This window comes from Anser anser, assembly GCF_964211835.1.
Source record: "Anser anser genome assembly, chromosome: 7".
NCBI lineage: Eukaryota > Metazoa > Chordata > Aves > Anseriformes > Anatidae > Anser > Anser anser.
The window spans coordinates 21,005,487-21,029,112 of record NC_139727.1 but is presented as its reverse complement, the minus strand read 5'-3'; the positions used below and the strand labels follow the sequence as shown (position 1 = coordinate 21,029,112).

At 47.7% G+C, this 23,626-nt stretch overlaps 2 protein-coding genes and 1 long non-coding RNA gene across 8 annotated transcripts; 1 reads left to right on the top strand and 2 right to left on the bottom strand.

Annotated features, from left to right (window-relative positions):
• Positions 1–404: 404 nt before the first annotated feature.
• Positions 405–11,478, bottom strand: LOC310902825 (2-hydroxyacylsphingosine 1-beta-galactosyltransferase-like). 5 transcript variants are annotated; one of them, XM_083844945.1, is made up of 6 exons: positions 11,345–11,478; positions 5,887–6,731; positions 3,161–3,300; positions 2,922–2,998; positions 2,312–2,531; positions 405–1,349 (listed from the first exon to the last, which is right to left on the bottom strand). In XM_083844945.1, exons 2-6 carry the CDS (start codon positions 6,727–6,729, stop codon positions 1,034–1,036), a joined length of 1,596 nt encoding a protein of 531 aa, XP_083701071.1. In that variant the 5' UTR covers positions 6,730–6,731; positions 11,345–11,478; the 3' UTR covers positions 405–1,033. The 5 variants fall into 5 exon arrangements, with proteins under 5 accessions (XP_083701071.1, XP_083701072.1, XP_083701070.1 ...); XM_083844946.1 differs by lacking the exon at positions 11,345–11,478 and adding an exon at positions 11,176–11,338; XM_083844944.1 differs by lacking the exon at positions 11,345–11,478 and adding an exon at positions 10,668–10,713.
• Positions 11,479–11,519: 41 nt separating this feature from the next.
• Positions 11,520–13,342, top strand: LOC310902835. Its single transcript, XR_014587033.1, has 2 exons — positions 11,520–11,734; positions 12,313–13,342. It is a non-coding gene; the product is annotated as an uncharacterized lncRNA (long non-coding RNA).
• NOLC1 (nucleolar and coiled-body phosphoprotein 1) lies at positions 12,688–23,371 on the bottom strand. Of its 2 annotated transcripts, XM_083844936.1 has the most exons (14): positions 23,151–23,371; positions 22,988–23,043; positions 22,746–22,867; positions 22,010–22,125; positions 21,219–21,405; positions 20,574–20,683; positions 20,017–20,170; positions 18,997–19,137; positions 18,501–18,590; positions 17,116–17,259; positions 16,351–16,908; positions 15,584–15,696; positions 15,110–15,190; positions 12,688–14,831 (listed from the first exon to the last, which is right to left on the bottom strand). In XM_083844936.1, exons 1-14 carry the CDS (start codon positions 23,259–23,261, stop codon positions 14,673–14,675), a joined length of 2,142 nt encoding a protein of 713 aa, XP_083701062.1. In that variant the 5' UTR covers positions 23,262–23,371; the 3' UTR covers positions 12,688–14,672. The 2 variants fall into 2 exon arrangements, with proteins under 2 accessions (XP_083701062.1, XP_083701063.1); XM_083844937.1 differs by lacking the exon at positions 15,584–15,696.
• Between the last annotated feature and the right edge of the window lie 255 nt (positions 23,372–23,626).

Below are 23,626 nucleotides of genomic sequence, written 5' to 3'. Positions count from 1 at the left end.
AGCATGCCCGCACATGTTGAAACGGGGAATGTTTTCTTCAGAAGAGCAGAGCTTGTTGCTTCTATAAACAGGCTGTATGGCCCATTGCCTGTGACCAGCTCTCCAAGCTGCTGGCTGCTATTCCTGTGGTCCTAGCACTTACATCTGTTTCAAATTCTTCTTTTATCACAGGTTTGGAGACTCCATGGGCATGGATGTGTTATGTACGGGCAGAGGAGGGATGGCACTGCATGAAACCCTGGGAGAAGGCCAAGAGGAGTTGCTGACAGAGGTTTGTAGGGGTCTAGAGGTACGTGGAGACTGTAGCAGCAGTGACGTGAAGGGAAAACCACTTGAGTCTGCTTGAACGACCTCCTGTTACAAGGACCAGAGGTTAACATTAAACTGAGACTAGAGCACTGCCACCCAGGGAAAAGAATATAACTTTATTTAAAAAAAAATAATAATTTAGCTCAAACACAAACAAGATTGCAGAGGGTCGATGGAAGCAGGAAGAACAACATTTACCCACAGAACTTTAAACAGACCATTTTCTTTCAATCAATACTTTCATTAACCTTCCCTGTCCACAGCTCTACCTCCAGTCCTCACCTGCACATAAAGGAATCCTGACTCTCGGGGGTCTTGGTGACAAGCCAGAGGAGAAACAATGTCTGCCACGCACGAAACGCTATTCCTACCTCCAGAGCCTCCCCAGAGATCCAAAAGCCAGAAGAGCAACACCAGCATCTAAACCAACGTGCAATAAAAAGGGAACAACTCGCACTCCTCCCTGGAAGTCTACCTACCCATGCCCCATTCCCAGCGTCCTGGCCAAGTACTTCCACCCATGCCTGAATTCGCGTCCCCGCCCACAGGTGCTGTACACAGAGGTGTGCACACAGGCCTTTGCAATACACCTCCCTCCCCCCCGCTCTTCTCATCCAGACCTGCTGATCTTTCGCCTCTCTCTGTGCCTGCGTGCCGTACATTTCTTGGCACGGCAGCAGTTCGTTTCACAGTGAAGGGATGTGCCCTGGAACATGCTGAGCCACTACTGCAACTTCTTCTCTTCTGTGAAGTGGCCTTTCATGCAATTGCCATTCTGATAGACAGGGCTGGCCCTCTTCCTTCTGTACCACACCACAGACTTGTAGAGTACAAATCCAATGCTGGCCAGGCAGAGCAAGAGAAGAGCCAAGATATCCAAGCAGAAGTACTCATACAAGGAGAGGTCGTAGACAGCAGGGCGAAGGTACGGTGCCCCGTCGTGACGGAGGATGTACTCCAGCCAGTACACTGTCCTGTTGAGAGCATGCATCGGTTTGTCCAGGTGCAGAGCCGAGATGAGCTTAGCTGCTTTTCTGTAACTGCAAAGAAGACAAGAAATTGTCAATCTGACAGGGGCCTCATAGCTAAGAAGTGGCCTGATTCCGCAGTGCCTTCAAGTACCAGGTGATACCTTAGGAGTGTGGCACATTTACTCCAAGATTCATTTCACATCTGCCTCTAAAAGCCACTCTGATGGCAATTATTAGCCATGGCAGCACAAGCCAGAGTGCATTTTACTGTTTTGTTAACAAGGCTGGCAGTTCAGTTCCCAAGTTCCTTGGTAAGATGACTGCTCAGTGGCTTCTGACGGATAAAGGCTTTTTGAGGGGAGTTTGCACCAGAAGGTCTCACCCAGCATCAAGCAGCAGTCACTTGTTTGGTAACTAGCCAAATACTTTGCTACTGAGTGGAACACCTCAACAACTTACTCTGAGGTCAACAGATGAATGTTCCTAACAGTTGATTAAAAATAAAAATAAAAAAAATCAAGCTCTTGGACTACACTAACAGTTGCATGTGTTGTATTAGACAGTGGGAGCCCTGTGTTACTGTGCTGCAGCAAATCTAGGAAAGGAGAAAAGCCTTGTTTTGAGAAGCAATGGATGGAGCATTATCTGCAGCCCATGGTCTGCACTAACTGTTTCTACAGAAAGCTTTTTGGAAAAGACCAAGGAAATCACAAGGTAAGGATACAATCTCATTTTACCTGATAAAAGGCTGACATTAAAATGAAAGAGGTTTTTGCCTCTGCATCTCAGAAAGCTTTCTAAGAAAATTACAGTCAGAGCCAAACAGGGCTAGATCATGCTCTCTCGCAGCAAATGCTGGAGTATATCTTCCTGCAAACATCTCAGGATTACAAGGCACTAACATGTCTGTCCAGCTGAGCAATACTTGCAACTCTGCTTGGTCCAGAGGCTGTGTAGGGGATGACACAAAGGCATCAGTCTCTAGGTGCAACCTGTACCAAGGAATTGCTTGATGCACCTGCATGGCTTACCTGGGGTCAGAGATAACTGTGACGACAGCCTGGTAAAGATCCTCTTCTCTCACACTGCTCCAGTCCATGAGGATACCCATGCCCTTCGCCTGCACTCTGGTCATGATGTCAAACTGGTCCCCATAGAAAGGGAATCCCACCACTGGCACACCGTGATAAATTGCCTCAAATATGCCATTCATCCCGCAGTGGCTGACGAAGGCTTTCACGTTGGGATGGCCTGCAGGCAAAGAAACAGCAGCAGGTCAGTGCTTTCCATGCTGAAACAGGGCTACTGGTGGCTTCTTCAAGACACAGTGTGGATGCATGCTTAGGGAAAACCAAACATGCTGAACACAGAGGATGAACATTCACGTTATCCTTCAGGAACACAGCAGCCCAAAACTCACTGGGCAGAACCTGGAGAACAAGGGAGGTAAGGGCCAAGATACAACTTCAAACAGGCCTTAGGTGAGGACCATACTATTTACAGATCAGACTCACAACAAGCAAGAGACTTAGACCCACACAGGTGCTGTTTTCCTTGTATGATCCTGCTGTGGTTTGGACTGAACTCCAGAGATGTTGCTAGTGGTACACACACACACACACACACACAGCCCTGCCTTACCTAGCAGGTCGTTCTGGGGCAGCCACCCCATCATCAGTGTATTCTCGCCCAGGTTTCTTGGCTTCTGTCCGAAGTATCTGTGGGAGGAGATAAAGATAAAAAAACAGGAAAAGAAAAACACATACAACGTAATTATAACAATTTATAACAATTATAAATTCAATCAGATGAAGAGATGGAAAGCAAACTGTCTGATTTTCATCCAACTGGAGTTAAGAGGAATCCCATTCCCTCCTCACCTCCACACCACCCTCTGCGGGAGGCGGGCAAATGCGCCAGCCATCTTCTCCACCAGGTCGTTTGGAAGAGCTCGGATCCCAATGCCAAAGGAGACAACAACAACACCTGCATCTGCTGCTTCCACCCAGAGACGCAGACCCTGCGGGCAAAACACACACAGATGCCTTGAAGTCTTGCTGGAGAAAGGCCCTTCCCCCGTAGCCTCTGCCAGCAGAAAGCTGTCTACGAAGAGGATGAAGCCAAATCTATACAGAGCACAAAGCTAAGCATTTCTGACCAGGGAGATGCTAAAACTGATGTGATTTCTGCAGCCAGACAGGCAGGAGTTACTCGAGCACTCAAGATGAGCTTGGCTTGACCTCCACACAGAGGTGTCTAGAAGTTGCATTTCATAATACAGCTTTGGAGGTGACACAGTTACTCCTTGGTAAGGAGGCCTCTGAAAACACAGGGCCCACATAGGTGCAGCCAGAGCAGCTAAGGGAGCTGGAGTGAAAATATTAAGGCTGTTTTCCATCAGCATGCTAAGGCAGAAGGCCTGCCAGGATCTCCAAGTGTAGGCTAGAGGCTTCCTGAGATGCTACATAAGCAGGTGGGTATCTAGGAGGAAGTCCTCACTCTTTTTGACTGGCAGGAAGCGAGGAGGCTGGAGGAGAAGAAATCAGCCAGCACACCTGCTGAGGAGAAAGCACAGAGTATTCCCTTCTATGCCAGGCTGGGCTGAGCCTCTCTTGCCATGCATTCTGTCCTGCTTCAAGCTTCCCATGCATCAGCTCACAGTCAGTAGCATTTTAGGGAAGTTTCTTAAAATGTCTTTGAATATGAACACTGTAGAAGATTTTGAAGGGCAAAAAAATCCCCAAACAAAACCAACAAATTAATTCTGTTTTTAAAGGACAAAAATAAGATGATTAATCTAGAATATTTTATTAGTAGTCGTCTACAACGTTGAGTATCAGTACAGAGGAGGTATCCCCAGAGAGTGAAAATAAAATGTGCTTTATGTTTGTCCTCTGTTAGATGCTTCAGGGACTCAAGCCTTTCTTTGCAGAAGAGCTTAAGAAGCCCAAAAATCAACACAACAACAAAACGATCAAGATGATTTCATCTAAGGGGTTTTGGTTTCCCCATGCTCTTGAATCTCTGATTTTCTTTCGAGCAATACAACTGCTAGAACTTAAAAAAGAAGAGAAAGTACTCATCTGGCTTTGCTTGATAAAGCTGTAATGACTCATATAGCAGATGATTACATTATCCACTATAATCAGGCTTTCAGAAACAACTTCAGAGTTGCTAAGGGAAGCGTGGTTGACCACCAGAGATTCTCACCACCTCTCAAATACATATCTATATTCCACCATGCCCTAATTAAACGAACTCTCAGCCACGACGTTTCAAATATGAGGAAATAAATACCTTAATTATATAACCCAGCTTCTGTGGAGATGGGAGATGCCTTACGCTACACCTAGACCTACCAAGGCCCTCTCTTCTGTCAGCATCCTGTACCCTGGGCACAGGCATGCCTGCCTGCTAGTACAACAGCCACCGCCTACTGCAGGGCTCTGGACTTATCTCCATCGTTCTTCCCCTAGGCGCCTTCGGCTCTGTCCTTGAAGCCATGAAGCACATGAGTAATGCCACAGCAAGCAACTCCCTTCTTTATAAGGCAGGCGTGTATGCAGCCAGGTTGGACCAAGCTGGTGTTTTGCAAGACCTGTGAGGCAGACACTCTCTGACACAGCTTTTGGAGCACCCTACATGCGTTACATTACCTGCATGCTGTGCCACACGGGAAAGGATAATGTGCAGCCATACGCATCTGGAGAACTTCTGCTCCAAAGCACCTAAACTCCCTTCTTCCTTTTAACTGCAAAAAAATGGCATCCACAGTCTTGACTAAAGCTGCCATCGGAGATCTAGACAGATCCCATATCATTTGAAACTTGGATCTTATCTCTATTTCAGCCCTTTAGTTGGGGCATCAGGACTACCCAACTGCCTCAGGGTTATTATCCAAGTCTATTTTCCCACAGCGTTTGTAAAAGTGCTAAAGCAATGAGAGGAATAGTAGACACGTCCTGCTCCATTCCAACACTGTCTTCATTTGGAGGCTTTAAGGGCTCATCCTTCTTCATCTTTACTGAGGATAGTGAGATACAGACCAGAGAAAGCCTCTTGGATGCCTGGAGAGCTTTCCTCAGGGCTGCCACTTAAGGAAGAGAGGACAATACACTTCAGTTTTGTACACTTTGGCACTCCACGCTGAATTCAATGAGAAGAAACACAGCTCTCCTCTATGGGTCCTTAAGACTACAAGCTTGAGGGCAGAAATACCCTGCAAGAAATTGAACTAAGGAAGAAATTCTGGATTGACTTAAACCAGTGATGAAGAAATAAAGACTAATTGTTCTTCCTATTTCCTCTTCAAATGTAGAAACAAACAATCTACTCACGTTCAAGTCCCAGGGGCAACACTGCCATCACAGGACTTCCCACACCATTTTACACAGACAGTGCAGCTGACTCCTACTTCAGGGTGGACAAATTAACTACATTCTCCCTGCAACCCCCCCAAGTCCTCAGTGCTCCCCATCTCCTCGCTACACACAGGCACCAAAACGCAGCTTCACATGGCATTTATAAGGCTCTTCAAAAGAAGATTTGCGCCAAGTATCTCCCCAGGTTAATATGCGATCATGGCTCAAAGCTTTCCTGCACTTACCACTGGAAGAGGCTTTGCAGGCTCAGCAAGGATCCCCCCTGTGAAAATGACATGGGGGAGCGTTGGCCGGGGAAAGTCCAGCACCACATCATTGCAGAGGAAGAAGAGGCTAGTTCCATGGACAAGGTCCAGCATGGATGTCTTGGGCTCCACCCTGTGCTTTTCCATGAGACGTTCAAACTTGGGCAGGATGACCAGCTTTGTGGCCACGCGAGTGATCACGTAGACCAGGAGGTTCCAAGTCCTGCCGAAGAAGCCCATCCTGTCAGTCATCAGGGAGTTGAACTCAGGAACATAGGCAATGGGAGACGTGGCACCAATCTCCGCTGGGAACCAGAAACCAGTGGAGATCACAGCATATTTGACATGGAGGATGTGAGCCAGGATAAAGCCACACATCTCATTGGGGTCCACCAACAGGAGGTCAAAGTGCTCATGCTGGAGTTTCTGCAGGAGGGTATTGTTTCCCAGCACCAGGTCACAGTTTTCCAGGTACTTTTCCAAAAAGGAGAACATCTCCAGAGAGGTCATCTTCCCTTGGAAGACACGCTTTATCTTCTCCTGCACCCATGCGTCTGCGCTCTCCGTGCTGAAGATGCCCCAGTACCTCTGGATGCGGAAGGCGGGCAGGTAGGTTTCCACGTCCCGACCCTCGTGGAGGAGCAGCACGGGGTCGTGGCCCCGGTCAGCCAGTGCCTCTGCCACCCGCATGAAGACTCGCAAGTGGCTGTCGAAGACTATGGTGGGCATGATCAGCACCTTGGCACAGTGACATGGCTCCAGACCCAAGGCAGCCACCACAAAGAGAAGAGCAGCAGGGCACGGTAGCACCTTCATCTTCATCACTGCAAGGAGAGAAACATGTCATTAATATAATATAAAAGGCTCAGTCACGTACTTGGGCAACTAGCAACTGGGAATGTAGCAGCAAGCTAGACGCTTATGAGGTGGGAGAGGAGAGCAGTATGGAGTTCACCATAGGGAGAAAAGAAAAAAAGAAAAGAAAGAAGCCACACACACACACAAAACGCAGATACCAGAGCGTGTCAGGTGCATTTTCCATAAATTCAAAGCCAATTCTCTGTGTCAATCCACTTCTAAGGCTCAAAAACAGGCAGACTGACTTGCAGAGAATCAGAGAGGAAGAGCAACTGGCGGAGCCCTGCTGGGTCAGAGCACCAGCTGGGACCCCTGTGCTCCATCCCCACGTACCACTACAGAACCAGCACAGCTGGATTTTAATCACTGTTTCTGCATCCCCAGAACAGCTGACTGACTGCCTCCCAGCCCCTGCTGTCTGTGCAAGCTCCCCAGGAGGCCTGCAGAGCCCAGAGGGGATGCAGAGAGGCACCCTCTGCTTTTAGCCCTTGAGAGCCACTTTGCTCAGTGCAGACAGGGCAGGAGAAAGCCCGTACCACAGCAGGGCTCTCAGAGAGAAACCTCAGCCCCAGAGAGCGCAGGAAGGGTCTGGATGGAGAGCTGCCCCACCACAGTCACTGCACCGCTGACACATCAGCCGTGGGAGGGCAGGGAGGATCAGCGGAAAGGGATGGAAAAGGTGCCAGGACTGATGGGGTGGAAGAGAGCAAACCCAGAAAGCAGCCCCGGAGACAATGTGCAACACCAGCAGCACAGCGACGCCCCTTAGTCACACTCCTACAGCTGTCACCCCATCCCAGCTTGGTGAAACACCCAGCATTTCTGTTGTGTAAGGGCTGTTGCTACATCACTGGAAGCGAACTCGCCTCACCCACACCTCACATTATTTTGGGAGAAGAATTACTTGATAATTATTTGGGAACAGTCAGAAGCAGAGCTGTGTCCTGAGGACCCAGTTCAGACTTGCTGGGAAGGGTGCGGGGAAGAAGTTATAATGGGAACAATTATAAGTGGATTTTGGATGGCCTCACATGCTAAGCCCCAAAAGGGCTGCGGGAATGTGGACCAAGATTTTCTGCCAGCTTCTCCACTATAGCTTGATCAATTAAGAGGCAAGAAAGAAAGTCACAAATAAGATCCTGCAAAATTCTACCTCCAGACTCCCTTCAGCAGCTGGATATCTCACTGCTTTCCAGTCCCACATCAAAGAAACACAGAGCAGCTGCTAACTGGGACCCTACTGTGTCCCAAAGACAGCTACTGCCAGTGCTTGGACAACTATCCAGGGCCAGCTGGGCAGCTGTGCCTGCAGGAGTGAAGAGAAACACCAAAAATGCAAGCAGATGCTAAGGGTGTATACGGACCAACAGAGCAAGAGCTCCAGGAGGATGGAGGCACAGGTGAGAGCCTGGAGAGAAGGGAACAGAAGCTCCACGAGAAAAGTGAGGACCTGCCCAGAGCAATCCCTAGAGGTGCTGGGAATCCCTTCTCCCAGCCCAGACAACAAGAAGGCTGTAAGTCTTCCCAAGTGGTGGGAGGATGTCAGGCTGTGGGAAGGGACCTTTTTTCCTGTCCCAGCTCAAAGCCACCAGAGCACCTCCCCGCACTGCCTGTGCCCAGAAAGGCACCGGCAGGTACCGTAGCCAGGGCAGTACTGGCTGCAGCCCAGCCCTCCAGCTGGGGGCACAGCTGCCTACACACATTTTGGGCTGTGCACAGGTGGTTCAAGAACACTGATAAGGTGGCTGTGCCACAGATGCTTTAGGTTTCCAGGTGCAGCAGGCAGCTCAGGGCAGCATCTCGGTAAGAGCCAGGACTGCTGCGGGAGAAAGCCCTCTCATGACTGCCACGGCAAGCAGCAGTGCCCTGCCTGCACAGCACATACGGCCCCCAGCAGCTGCTGGGAGCTTGCATTCAAAGCCATCGGAAAGAACTGAAGCTGAGATGGGAGGCAGTGGAAAGGGAGCATTAGTGAGAAGAGAGAAGAAAACCCTCTGGACCCGTCCAAGAAACTTTTAACTGGGCAGAAATTTGCCCCTTGGCTTTGCCCTGTTTAACATGTTTGACAAGGAAGGTGTCTGATATTAATGGATGATTATATCAGTTTAACTAAAGTGAAGTAACTGAACGTCCACAGTTCTAAAGATTTAAGTTTCTTGAACTCAGGTGCCTTTTTTTAGGATGAAGTACTAAAATCTCTGACAACAAGCATTCTAGTCAGAGATGCCAATGAAGAAAAAGCAGTAAACTGAGACCCCATAGCAAGGAAACTGCCTTTTACATCTCTCCTCCTCCAGCATTTTGTATTGCCGAGTTCCTGCCTACTACTTGGAAACCCATATTCACGGGGCCAAATTATTTCCTTACCTGCCTTGTAGTCTCCATCTAGCTTTTGCACACAGTAAGAAGAATTGTTTTCCCTGTAAGCTTCTCAAGAGCTAACAAAGCAGCACAATTCATTTCAAGCCAAAAGGAAAAGACATCTTCACCAGGACGCTCAATACTCTTCCTGGAACAAGAAACCAAAGTTTGCCTCCTCTGCTGGGTGTGATCCAGAGAAAACAGCACCATCTGCTACCATCAAGTTGATGACAGCCAACCCAGTTGTGGCTAATTTATGGAAATGAAAACTTTGTGCAGGCAGGCAGGTATGCAGCTCTGAGAGTAACGCTGCCACTGCAGGACGATGTCGCACTACCAGCAGGAGCTGCTCAGGGGGATCTCTAGTACAAACCTAGAAGATACAGTGCTGTGTAAAGAAAACTCAATAAAAATGTATGTTGAAGCAGGGAAGTCAAACCGTCTAACACAACCCAGTGCTTGGTGGGCTCTGAGCTTTGTTTTGGGGTTATCACAACCTTCTACTTCACCATGGTCAGCAGGGTAAATAACACTGAAATACTAATACTAGTGTTTTAGTATTAAAACAGTAAGCAAGGAGAAAAAATCCCTTCAAGTATAAGCTTTCCCACAGAGCTTATAGCCCTGATTTTTTTTAAATTACCACTCATATACATATATATATATAGTGAACAGTGCACATCTTGTCTGCTCAAAACGACATTCCTTTCTAGCATTTTTCATTTGATACCTTCGTGGCAGCCCACAAGAAACAAGAAGAATGAACAAAGCCCAGGTCCCAAAAAGACCAGAAGAGGCAACCACTCGAGCAATCAGGTCAATGCCAGAAAAAAAAAAAATAAAAAATGAAGTGTTTGCACCACACTCAGTCCTACCGCTTCCACACATCAGCAGTGCTCTGCTTATCCTTGTCCATTCCGGACAGAGAGTTACGTAGTCCTGAGTCAGTGTGAAATTTGTAGGACCTTGGGCAACCTTCAACATCCTTTCTGGATGATCAGAACTTTATAGAGGAAGCTCTGCAGGCAAGGTGGGAATACGTGGGCCAGCAGCAGGTTGGCAGTCCATTGGTCACAACCAGGGAGCCATAGTACTAAAGAAAACAGCTGATCCATAACAACTGAGAAAATAAAATCTGTATGTCCGCTCGTCAGGCATTTGAAACTACAAGCACCTTCAAGAACTCGAGCTGGCGGGTGGTGTCTAACATCACATACCTGCTTCCCCACCTGACCTTTCATTGTGCACTGAGTCTGGCTGGGTGGTAAGACAGATTCCCCCCGCTCCACACCCCCAGGCTTCCCGATTGTCTCGAGGAAAGGTCAGAGATGGTTTGCAACACCACCGGGCTCTTCCGGAAGGCTTTCCTCCTGCTTGCAACACGGTTGCAAGACACAGAAGCAGCTGATGTGCAGCTGTGCTCTTCGCAAGCTGTCTCAGGTCTGCAGCGTGGAAGCATTCATGAGCATTATTTGTAATCCCTGGGTGCTAGAGACAGACAAGCCAGAGGCCATTTCCAAACATTCATGAGGGCCACAGACCTTGAAGTGAGCGCACACAACAGCTCAGCATGCATTTCGGTCTTAAGAGCGGGTTACGTCCATACGACAGTCAAGTTTAACAAGTTCTCTAGACTGCAGAGAAAACCAGAGAGATACAAGAGCAGCAAACAAACTTTAGAGAAGCGGTCGAGAGGGGTGGGGGAGAGAGCCTTCCACTTACTGCCCTGTCATCTCAGCTTCTTTCTGCAGGGAAGCACCACATTAAAAGAAAGATGGCATTAAACACCGCAGAAGGTTGTGAAACCTGTGTAGGAAGCACTAGGGATTGATAAAGCCCTGCCAGACAAGTCTGATCACATTTAACAGCGTTACAGGAGCAGAGAAGCAGGAGATAAGGCTCATCTTCTGTACAAGAACTGACGCCCTCACGTACACGAGCCTGCTGGGCTCCGAGCGGGCAGCAGGAACGAAACCCGGCTGAGCTGCCACGAGCACAACCGAGGAGGGATGCAGAGGAAGAGGAGGCAGGAGGGGAGGGAAGGCTCACCTGGGACGCAACCTCCTAGAAGCAAGTTAACGCAGAAGCACCCAAAACCTCCGCTCGGGCACCAAGGGCTGATCCCGCCCAGCCCAGCAGGCCCCAGACCCGCGCCCCTCGCCAGCCCCGATCGGGCACAGCCGGAGCGATACCGGCCCGGCCCCGGCCCGGCACCCACCTGCACCGAGAGCCGGCGGCAGCGCGGCCCGAGCGGCGCCGCAGAGCCCTTCCCCTTTCACGCCGGCCGGCGGCGGGCGCGGGCGGGGCGGCCCCAAACCCGGCCCCGGCCCCAGCCCCGGCCCCGGGGCCGCCCCGCCCCGGCCAGGCCCGCGAGGCCCAGCGGGGCGGAGCAGGGCCGGGCCCGCCCGGCGGAGGCTGCCCCCGGGCCTGCGGGTGGACGAGGGGCGAGGCGGCCGCAGCAGCAGCCCCCCGCCAGGGCGGCAGGAGGGGCCGAGGAACGAGGGGGCCGAGGGCAGGGCGCCGGGGCACCCGCGCCGACCAGAAGGGGCCGTCCTGGTCGGCCAGTTCCAGCAGTAACCGCAGCTCGGCCCAAGCTGAAACTGCACCGGTGAGGCACACGGAAACTGGCCCTAAGCACCCCGAGAGGCATTTCCTTCACGGGAGATGTAGGTTAAGCCTGCCTAGCAGCTGCGAAAAGCTTGTGAAGGGCACGGTCCTTCCTTAGGAACGTCAGACATGTCACAGACCACGTAGCTTTGAACGTCTCACAACACATTTCCCCTCCCAGCACCCGGTCAGGCTGGTGCTTATTTTCAGCATGACCGGTGACACTTTCTGCATGTGCTGCTGAGACCTCGGGCAGCAGCGTTACGCCTTCTCCTACAGCACAGGCGAGGTGGCGAGCTGCGGCTCCACTAAGGCAGAGGGATTAACTGATGGATGCCATTAATTATGGACTGACACCCTATCAACCTGGCACTTCTGTCCATCCCAGCTTTTCCCTAGAGGTATAGCACAATGGAAAAACAAGCATTGTAGTGCTCAAGACCTCCACTGGTCTTATTAGGGTTGTTTCCTTACCCTGCACACATAGTCACAGAGCAGGAAAGGATCAAAGGGAACATTGCATCTTTAACCAGGTACATATAGAGTTTGAGTTGTGCCTATTGTTTCTTACTCCCACAGGTTGTTGCTACCCATGTTGTATTGCCAGATACCATAACGCTACTTTGGCAGCAATATTGCAGAAGAGCTGACTAGTTATGCTGGTGTGAAGTGACTCAAGAAGCCTGAGCTTGTCTTGGTATAAGTAAATATCCTTCTACTCCTGTTTTCTCTAAATTTCTTGCAGCAACGTGACAGCTACTTGCACAGGCCATCTTTCATTTTTGTTACATCCATGTGAGTGTAAAACTTAGGAGACAAGAATTGGTTGTAGACAGATGTAGTCAGACTTACCAATTCAGCTTTGAGACAGAGCATAGCTACGCAGCTCAGCATTCATCCCTCCCCTCTTCCCACCCACTATTCCACACCTTTAACTGTCAGATCCACACAAGATTACAAAGGCAGCAATATTTATTTTTTGAGACACTTCTGTGCTCACACATAAAATACCCCCAAAACATAAGTTTTGTTTAAAAGTTAACTTTGTAACTGTCAAAGGAAAAGATTGGAAAAGAAAAGAGGACAAATGACAAATTACAAACTGTATTTTGTTCAAAACCCCAGCACAGGCAGAAGAGTACTCTTCCCACCTTCCTTTGGCCTCTAACTTTGAGCTCTCTGTAATAACCGGGGTCTCCTGGGTCCCTCTGCATTGCTGCCCAGAATCCAACAACCCGACTGATTGTGCAAGCTTGAGGGGAAGTCCTGAAAAATGCTCATCGAAACATGTTGCGGTGTTTGCATATGGGGTTGTCTCATCACTCTCAGCCAACCCTCAATTATGAGCCACTGCTTTGCACACAAATGTGTCTTCCTCTAACAACAGGGCTCTTCTTACTGGCACCCTTCTGGGAGTGAATGGAAACACGGAAATAAGGCCCAACATAACCTCTTAGTGGCTGGCAATTTCACAAGATGGGGGTGAGATCTCACATCCCACTACCCCTTTTCCCAAACATGCTTTACCACTGTTCAATTTATCCTGGCTATGCGCTCAGCATACTGCTCCATAAGCTAAAATTAAATTAACTCACTTTACGAAAATAACGTAGTTGGGGGATATATATACTTTTTTAACCAACTGTGAGTTTACTAGAAATAGTAAAGAGGGCAGTCATAAAACTGGAGGGAAAGCAAGACCTCTCAATAGCAGCAAGCCTTTAAATTATCACAGTTGCACATGAAATCTCAGTTTAGGCTGCAAGTTACTGAACTTGAGATCTCATTTGCCATACAGAATTAGTGCTTGAAGCTAACACTTCAAGACAATAAACTTTATTTGCCACAGTGCTATAGGAAACTGACATTTTAATTCCTCAAAGGGACTTAACAGGTAAAAACAGTTCAGAGAGTAAGTGATCCAACCCAGTAAAGAAATTTAAGGCATCAGTTACATTCATCTCATCCACTAACAAGCTGTATAGCACATTGCTGAGTAACCATAAGCTGGCACATTATATGCTCAGAGAGAACACGGAGTAGTGCCACACCGCAGTCAAAGCTTCCAAGAGAAAAGAAACTCACAGCAATAAGCAGAGCTGGGTTTAAAAAAAGAAGGACCTTGTTTCTTCTGTCTCCTTAAGAACTCCCACTAAACCAAAAGACTTCTTCAAATATAACCTACCTTTTGCTGTCTTCAACCCCCAGCTACATTCCCAGCATAAGCAGTACCAAAGGCAGTACTAAAGACCTTGGCCTTTTTGACAATAGCACCCAACTTGTAACTCCAAGCCATGTGATTCCTCAGCTACTCAGGTGTGTCTATACTCTGCTCCTTTAACTGCTCTAGTTAGTAGCCTCAATAGGAATGGAGGGAAGAGGAAGGTAAGAATTTGTTGCAGTGTGAAACTGTAGGAGAAGGAAACAGAAGCGAAATCCTGCCACACTGCATCTATAAATTTGAAATGTCAGATGGGAATGGGGATTACAGCCAGAGTGTTCAAATGAGTTATTCTTACTGTAACAAGTTTTCCAGTGCTTGCAATTTCACATCTGATTAAAACTACCCAAAAAAGAAACAGGTTAAGTTACAGGGAAATAAATTCTTTCTTTACTTAGATGGACAGGAAATTGGAAGGAAAAAAAATCACTGTCAGCCTTATAAAATTAGACTATAAAAAAATTAAAACTTGGAAGTCACCCTAGTGGCATCCAATAACACCAGCTCAATGATGGTTCCATATTAGGGGCCTAAAACAGAATTAGAAATAAAGGGGGGAAACGTCCGACCACTCTCCCATATCCCCATACTGGAACTTCCTGCTCCGCAAGGGGCTGTGGAAGGTGGCATTCCAGGACGGCTCGTTGATGTCCATAATATCCACATGCCCATCCAAGTGATTCTGGTGAGCCAACGGTTTACAAATACCCAAACGTTCTCAGTCACTTTCAAACTTGACTGAATTGACTTGGGTCGATATAGTGCCTCCACAGTAGCTGCCTCGTTTTTTCTTAGTCTTCTCATGACGAAAAGATTTGCCCTTAGTGAATTTCAGGATATTGTTAGCCTTTTCTCCCCAGTCACCAGCTGCTCCTTTCTGTGAGATGAAGGGGGAGAAGAAGAAATTCGTGTCAATACTCATGACAGTAAAGGCAATGCTTTGCATGTCATCCTGCCCAGAAAGTGCCAGTACAGGATCACTAGAGCTGACACCACTCCTATGCACCTCCTGACAGTGCTCATGCACTTCCTAACAGCACCTCCTGGTGGAAAAAGTTCCCACCAGAGGACTGCCCACAAGCACACCAAGGCTACTCTGGTGACCTATATTTGCAGAGGTCAAGTGTTAGCACTCTGAGAACTACCCGGCCATACCTTTGCATCAAATGAGTTATCAGCAACGCGGACATCCACCTCAATTTCTTCTTCTCTTACACGTCGAAAAGGAGAAGCTGGCTGTTAAAGAAAATGAGATACAGTAAGTGCATAAGTGCATGTGCTATTCCCTTGGTGACAGCCTCCTTCCCTCCTTGCCCTGCAAATATGGAGCCCTGTACAGGTCACCTCAATCCTTAACCATTTCTCAGGTTCATAATCCTTTCTGTTCTTCAGATCAAGCAGCACAGGGACAAGCACATCCAATCAACCTTTGCCAGAATAACATTATGCACATATGTGCATTAACCTAGGCTTCTCCAGACAAGATTCAAGTGCTTGAGGAAGGGACAAAAATATAAATAATTTCTGTGGGCTCCACCCAAAAGAAAAAATCCCACAAAAAAAAAACACACTATTGGTTCAGTAGGCAAAGACGCCTCTCCTACCAGTCAGCAGTCTGCCCTCACTCACCCGTTTCACCTTAGGAACTGTGTGTGGTGTTTTGGTTTTGATCTTTGCCTTTTTACTGTCTGGTGTCTCTGACTCCTGAACATCTTCCCTCTTCTGTTTCTTCCTGATCATGCCTGTTAGATGTAGAGCAGTAAAACTTCAAAAGGGAGTAACTGCAGCGTTGGGAAAGGTAATAGCATCACCCCCCCAAAATGCAGTGCTGAGACATGTGAGTCAGTCCCTGCAGTATCCCACCAAGAAAACAAACACCAACAGCTATCCTGGGGCAGCAAGGATTTTGCCATCTTATCCTAATGAATAATTACCTTTATATTAATGACTTAGTGAACTCAAGAAAGTTGTCAGTTAAAATTTGCCAGTTCTTGGAGTCGTCATATATATACTCAAGCACACCTCTACTGCATTCAAAGTGGTTTCCCTCCTGAATGGATAAAGATTGTGCACTGGGACACGTGTGGTGCCCCATTCACAGCACAGACAAGGGCCCTCCAGTAGTCTGCCTTGCTGTCACTAACAATCCTCTGCATGCACAGATGGCAACCAGCAACAACTGTCCAGAAGCGTGCTCCATGTTAGCACAAGTTCCATTGCCAGCAGATATGAGATACAGACAAGGAACAACATAAAAACTGGTCCTTCCCCCTCTGTACTGCACTAGCAGTTATAATAGGATACACAAAGCAGACAACACTGTTTAAGATTGGCTCCCATTGATGTTTAGCTCAGTAACACACTGACCAACAGACCCAGTTCCCAGACTATAATACCTCCATTTGCTTTTCCTTTCTCCTCTTCAGAGCTGCTTTCACTGCTGCTACTGCTGTCATCTGCTGGCTTAGACTTCGCGTTGTTTGCTGTTGATGTGGATCCTTTTGCTTTTTCTGTGGAGGCAGTGGTCTGAGAACTGTTCGGTGCCCCTTTCCCTGCCTTTTTGGGTTTCTCATCCTCTTCACTGGAACTATCAGATGAGCTGCTACTACTGCTAGAAGCAGCCGTCTTCTTTCCTACAGTTGCTTTTGCTGCCCCTGGAGATTTGCTGGCTGGTTTCACTGCTGTCTTCTTTTCCTCCTCACTGCTTGAGCTCTCAGAGTCAGAACTGCTTGCTTTGGGTGCTGGGGTAGGTTTGGACACTGGCTTACTCGCTTTGACAGCAGATTTAGCTGGAGGGGCTTTCTTCTTTTTCTCATCCTCAGAGCTGCTGGAGCTGCTATCTGAATCAGAGCTACTTTGCGCTTTCTTTGCAGTAGGTTGTGGCTTCTTTGCTGCAGGCGTTGCTGCTTTAGTTGCGGGCTTCACAGGGGTCTTCTTGTGAGAGCTATCGGAATCTAGAACGGGAATCAAAATTCAAGACTCAGCCCTATTCAACATGAAGGTAACAAATTCAATGCCGATACACTGCTCTTCTCTAGCTGCTCAAAACAACACTGCAATGGGTATTCCCTGTCCAACTGCAGCCTCATATACAGGATAGAAACAGAGATTTAGGAAAGTACAACATGCAGGCAGTAATTCTTTTCCTCCTATCCCAATACCTGAGCTCTCTGAGGAGGAGCTGGAGTCCTTCTTTGCCTGTCCAGGCTTGACAGCTGCTTTTGCTGGTTTGGAAGCATTCTTTACCAGAGGTTGTTTAGCTGGGGGCTTACTTACTACCTTCTTCTCATCTTCAGAGCTAGAATCTAAACAAAAGGACATTCCTGCAGTTAATAATCTTATGGTGCAAGTTATTTGAGCAATGATGTGCATAACTCATGGGAAAATAAAAAGCAAAACTGGTTGTAGCCACTAGATAACTGGCAATAAGCAGTATTTGATGAATGGGCTGGGAACAGCATTTGCCTTTCTTTGTTGGGAGAAGTGGAAATAAGGAGAAGTTTAAGTTCTTCATTAATGCATGCAGTAAGCAGCAAATATTTGGAGAATAACATAAGAGAACAGGTATGGAATTAGGAACTGGAAAAGTACAGGTATCACCAAAAACCAGCTCAGGGAGAAGAAACAGAGAAAAGTGCTAAAGATCAGAGAACAGGCAAGAAATCTGAAGATACAATTGTCAAAAGGGAGGATACAGTGAGGAGGCAACAGATCAGTATCTCTTCTCAGCTTTCTATCTCCTATGTCAGATGTGCTTAGTATTCCAAGGGACTGGAAATTTCTGCATACAAATACTTTTTTCACAGCAATCTGGAACACTACACCTGATCTATTCCAACATTTCTGAACACCTTCTTCACAACAGTAAACAAATCACTGTTAACTTCTGAAAAAACTAGACAACAAAACCAGAGAACACACAGAATTCCTGCTACTTGTTAAAAGGCCATACAGTCTACTGCCAGCAGATAGACAGGCTGCTATCAACCACAGCCCCTGCTGTGGCATTACAGATTTTGAGATACAAGAATCAGGAGACCCCTAAACATGGGGGGAAAAGTGTATTGCATAGGGAGCCCATGTGTGAAATACAGTGTTGCAAACCCTAAACCTGATCAACAGAAAACACAAAGCATGCTGTCCCTTATTTCTAGGGCAACACTAGAAGGAATCTTTTGAGTCTGTTTTGAAGTTGGTATTGTGATAGTATTTTTTAACTTCCAAAACTTCCCCCAAAGTCCATAATGGGATAACAAAGTGAAAAAGCTTAAGATATGGATCCTCAAAAAGTAACCACAAACCTTTCTGGATAAACTTATTAAACACCATGTTCCCACCTTCTCAAGCTAACAAGGTGGTCTTAGCTGGTGCCTCACAGTCAAGCTCCACTCTGTGATGCAGGCTGTTTTTCAATTTCAGACCTTGTTATCTATGGGGACTGCAAAGCGTTCAAGCTCACATGCTACAGATCTTTCCAGATACACCACTGCACACCAACTTGGCCAATGCAAACATTAGCAGAAAGCAAAACTATTTGTTGAATTACCTGAATCACTGTCTGAACTGGATTCCTCCTTCTTGGTAGTCACAGCTTTGTTTTGGGGGCCAGGGGTTGTTTTAGCCACTGCTGCTTTGCCTGCAAGAGCAAGTCTAATATTAATAGGCCACATCCACACCAAACCTTTGACCCAAAGTCCAAACCTTTCCAGAAAGCTCCCTATTCAGTACACCAGTCATTCAGATAGCATATCAGAAGCCAAGCAAGGACCTGGCCAGCTGCAGTAATGGACCTGGCTCATTCTGGCTAAACCAGACCCCAATGACTTTTCAAACCAACGTGTGTAAATAACCCAATCCGCACAGCTCATATCCAGAGCTCACACAGTTGTGTGTGGGACAGCTTCAAATTACCCAATCTTTCAGAGAAACAAATAGCAACATAGATCCATCATATGGCTTTTTCAAGGAAGCCAAGAGACTGAAAGAGCACTGACTGCATCACGCAATACTTCCCTTTGCAGTCTCCGCTCCTCACAGCATACCTGTTCCTCCCTTTGGGGGCACCTGCTCTGCCTCATCGCTACTGTCTGAGGAGTCACTGCTGTCAGCCTTCTTCACTGGAGCCTTGGCAAGGCCTTTCTTTGTCTGCGCAGCTTGAGGAGGTGGTACAGCACTGTACTGACCTAGAGAGAGACAGCATTCAGATGCCTGTACGGTAATACAAGCAGCACGTTCAGTTGTTATAGTTAGAATAAAGCACTTCTGCTATTTGGTTCCATCTACTCCTCTTCCAGATCTTTGATTATAGATATTAGCTTATAATTTGAAAGGTTACACCCTCTCCAATGCTGCACACCACTTCTACTGTGAAGTAGAAGTGTTAATGTACTGTTAGTACATTAAAAGTACTGTTAATTCCCCTCTTAGGGTTGCAGCTGACCCTACTTTCTCTGAGGAAGTTTTCTTCTCTTCTGGAAGAAAGAGAGCTTGCATTACCAACCTTTCAGAAAAAATACAGATTTCAATTGTTGCTAGTTTTCATTTACTACTTTCTCAAGTCCTCTGGTTAGAGCACCAGACTTGAGTTTCGGTGCTTGACCCTTCACTCCAATCAGCTCTCTACTGAAATCCTAAAAGGGCTGTATTAGATTGGACATAAGCCCATTTAGGCCATCAGCTGGACTACAACCTAACAGCCCTGGATACTTCAGGGAAAAATAAAAATGGCTTCAAGTGCTGCTGTTACAGAATAACCAAACCACAGACAAATCACCACCCAAATCCTTGCAGATAGGAAACCTGCAAGGTGGTCCAAGACTATCCAGACCGAAAATATGCAGTAAAGCAAGAAGCATCAGAATCTCTCCCATTCCCTGTCCCTTACAGAGGATGGGTCTGAGTTTTAAACAGCACGCATGAAAAACCTACTCTTTCTGCTTTATGATACTACCACTGCTTAGAGGCTTGTGGGCAGCAAGATTTGCCTGTGGCTGGCAGCTGGTAGTCCTGCTGTCCTGCGGGAAGTATCCTCCCACGCAGCAGTAATGGTGTTAAGCGCTTACCAGACTTTGGCTTTTTTTTTGCAGGTGGCTTTTCACCATCTGAGCTGTCAGAAGAGTCTTCACTACTGGAACTTTCCTTGGCAGGGGCAGGTTTGGTTTTTCCTGGACATGCCTGAGTGGCTACAGGTTTGGGCTGAGGTTTCTTGGGAACAGCCTTATCACAGGAAGAAATATACATTAAAAAATCGTATTACAGAAAATCTTGGACATAGAGTTGCAGAAAATATTTTAGAACATTCTCTAGTAGAAAACCCGAAGTTACAGGTAGCTAAGCACAAAGGATTCATGCAAAAGTGAACATATAATGGAGACTACGATATGGATAAGATATAAGGAGATGTCTTCCTGTAGAAAGTAGCAGAGGAAAGCCAGGGCATAGAGAGAACACAATTCCACTGCAGAAAGAAAAAAAAGCTGTGTAAGAGCCATAAATGCTGCACTCAGCATCTATGCACTCTCTGCCCTACTCTATTCATTTCAGTTCCAGAAAAACAAAGATATACCCAGTATTACTACATTTCTACAGTCTTCATTAAGTCTTTGACAGTTTAATTTACCTTCTTCGGTGCAGCTTTTTCCTCATCAGAATCTTCACTACTGCTGCTACTGCTGCTGCTTGGTGCTTTTCCATTGACCACCTTGGTGGTTGCCTGAGCAGCTTTACTTCCTTTTGAGAAAAATAAAAAGGGATACTAGAAAAAGTTCTGGGAGATGAGGAGTAATTGCATTCAGTATAAAGCATCGTAGATAGAAAAACACAAGAAAAGTCAATAAGGAACAATTAAGGCTGTACTGTGAAGCTTTTGCTTTACCCTTCTGTAAGCTTAGAGATAGTTTACAGAAAGACATCCATTTTAGACGATTAGAAGTTCCAGGAACACAGACTAAATACTGCTTTAAACTTTCTTCAGCTCTGCTCTTTATGTGAAGACACTGAGATAAAAGCACAGCATTAGCAGTTACGGTTGCTGATTGCAGCTACTTATGGCAAAAAATACAGCATTTGTGACCTGATGTTTTATTTGCAATCACCTCTACACCTGACCCACGTTGGAAGCAGACTGTGCTGGAGTGCAAACGGCTAGGACAATAGATTTTCAGACTATGTTAACACATGTCTTAGCATGTAGGTATAACCTCCATCACTCCTTCCCGTGCTTTTTTTGTGCGCTCAGACTCACTATATGTAACTAAGGAGGTACCTGCTTTAGGTGTTGCTGGTTTTGGTGGCTCTTTTTTTAGTGGCTCTTTTTTTGGTGCTGCTGCTTCTTCTTCTGAGCTGCTCGAGTCAGAGCTGGAGCTCTCTGCTTTCTTCTGAGGCTGGGTTTTGGTTACAGTTGGTTTTGCTGCAGGTTTTGCTGCAGGTTTTGCTGCAGGTTTTGCACCTTTCTAAAGAAAAGGAAGAAAACTGATTAACCTTTGTAGCAGAGCAAAGAATAACCGGCTAATAAATGGGACATGTATAGGAAGTTCAAACAGCTGGAAATCTCACTGCCTAATGGTTAGTGTTTGAAAAAAATCTCTGGATAATGGCTTTGCTCTGGGAAGCCTCCCAGAAGTCCATGGGAGGCTTCCTTTGCTCTCCAGTCTCTAGTTCTGCCTCCTCAAAATGAGGGAGATCTGAGGTTAGCGCTGTGTTCTTCCCCTCTGGGGATATGATTAGTTTGAAGACTGAAAACACTGACTAAGTAACCCTGTTTTGTCTCCTGAAGTATGACACCGTTTTTCCTGCCCCCACTTCTCAAAACCATAACTGCAGCAAGAAAAAGGAAGATTCTCTTTTTATAAATGTACACAAAGAAGCCTAACTCGTTCTCACGATTTTAAAAACCTTCCTCTGGAAAAATAAAAACATCTTACTATGTTGCATCTGCAGCAGTCTAGGCCCTTCACAGAACAGGAAAAGTGAGCTCCATTTCAGAGAAAATTTTGCTGGTCAAGTTTTCTATTATTGATCATTATCAAGTACACATTAAAGCAGCTAGAAGCTGACCTTTGCTGGCTTCTCCTCCTCCTCTGAGTCTGAATCATCACTGGAGTCCTCGCTGCTGCTTTCTGCCTTCTTGGCTGGAGGAACTGCTTTTGCCTTGGTTACAGCTGTTGCATTAGCTGAAAATAAAGGACAGCACACCAATTGGTAAGCTAATTCACAACTTTCACACACACACATCCTGCACATCAGGTCAAAAGAATATACTGAGTTCAGTAGATGATGCCTGAACTCCGTAACACTGATCTTCAATTTTTGTTTGTCAAGCAGCGTACAGCAAGAGACTCCAAAACAGGTAGGCAAGAAAATAAAAGCAGTGCTAGATTCATTCAGTCTTAGTCACACCTTTAAATGCAAACATCTATCAGAAAAAGAACACCCCATGTAAAAAGGATCCCCACAAACTGGGAGAACATTAATTGGCCCTGTACAATTTCTGCATATATATACATATAAGAAGCACAGACAAACAAAAAGAACCAGTGTGATGGCATATTAAGGTTCTAATTGACTTACACGTGGATAAGGAGCTCACACTTACCTAGGATGAACATATACCACAAATGTAAGTGGGAAACACATGCAAGAAATTTGCCAGAAACGAGATCAGGATGCAAACCCAGTCCTTGGTAAGGACCCTGAACGACTTCGTGAGGCACAGAACTGAGGGGTACGTGCAGGCCAAGAGCAGGTTTCAGACAGACCCACGGCCGGCCCCAGCGCCTTCCACAAACCTCACCTGGCTTCTTGGCCGGGGGCGCCTCATCCTCCTCGCTGGAGCTCTCCTCGCTGCTGGAGGAAGGCCTCCCCTTCGCCTGGGCTCCGTTGGGGACGAGTTTCCTTTTCTTGGCCGCGGGGGACCTGCGGGAAGGCGAAAGGCAGCGCTCCCAGCGGCCCCGAGCCCCCCCCCCCCCGCCCAGCAGCCCCCATCCCTCACAGGACCGGGCGGCGCCCCCCCACCCCTCACCGCGCCCCACTCACTGCAGCCAGTAGCTGAAGATGTCCAGTAGCGAGGCGTGGTTGGGGTCCTGCTCCTTCTGCGGGGACACACACACACGGAGAGGGCTCAGCCCCGCTCACGGGGCCGCCAGCCCCCCCCCCTTTTCATCCTCCCCCCCCCCCCCGCCCCCCGCCCCCCACTCACCGCCTCCACCTCCCTGGCGAAGGCGCGCGCGGCCGCCTCGAAGCGGTGCTCGCGCAGGAAGCCGAGCACCAGCGGGAAGAGGTCGCTGGGCACCGCGCGCCGCGCCGCCATGCTGCGCCGCCACGTGCCGCCTGCGCGCGCAGCGCCGTCACCGCGTAGCGGCAGGAAGGAGGGCGGCGGGCGGGGAGGGGGGCGGGAAGGAGCCCCGCCGCCATCTTGTGTGTGCGTGTGGGGAGGGGGGGGGAAAGGGGGCCGGCCTCGCACGCTCGCCCGCCGGCAGGGGGCAGCCCCCAGGCAGGAGAGTAAAAGTAACGCCGTGTGTCTAAGAGGACTGTAACGCTAGGGAAACCTGCAGCAGAGGTTTGAGCGATAACCAAGAGATAAAGTTGGGGATAAAGCTCACAGCAGATACACCCACAGAAACAGCCTCAGCAAGTACCAAAGGGCCAGGGGAGAGCTTAAGTGGAGCTCCTGGG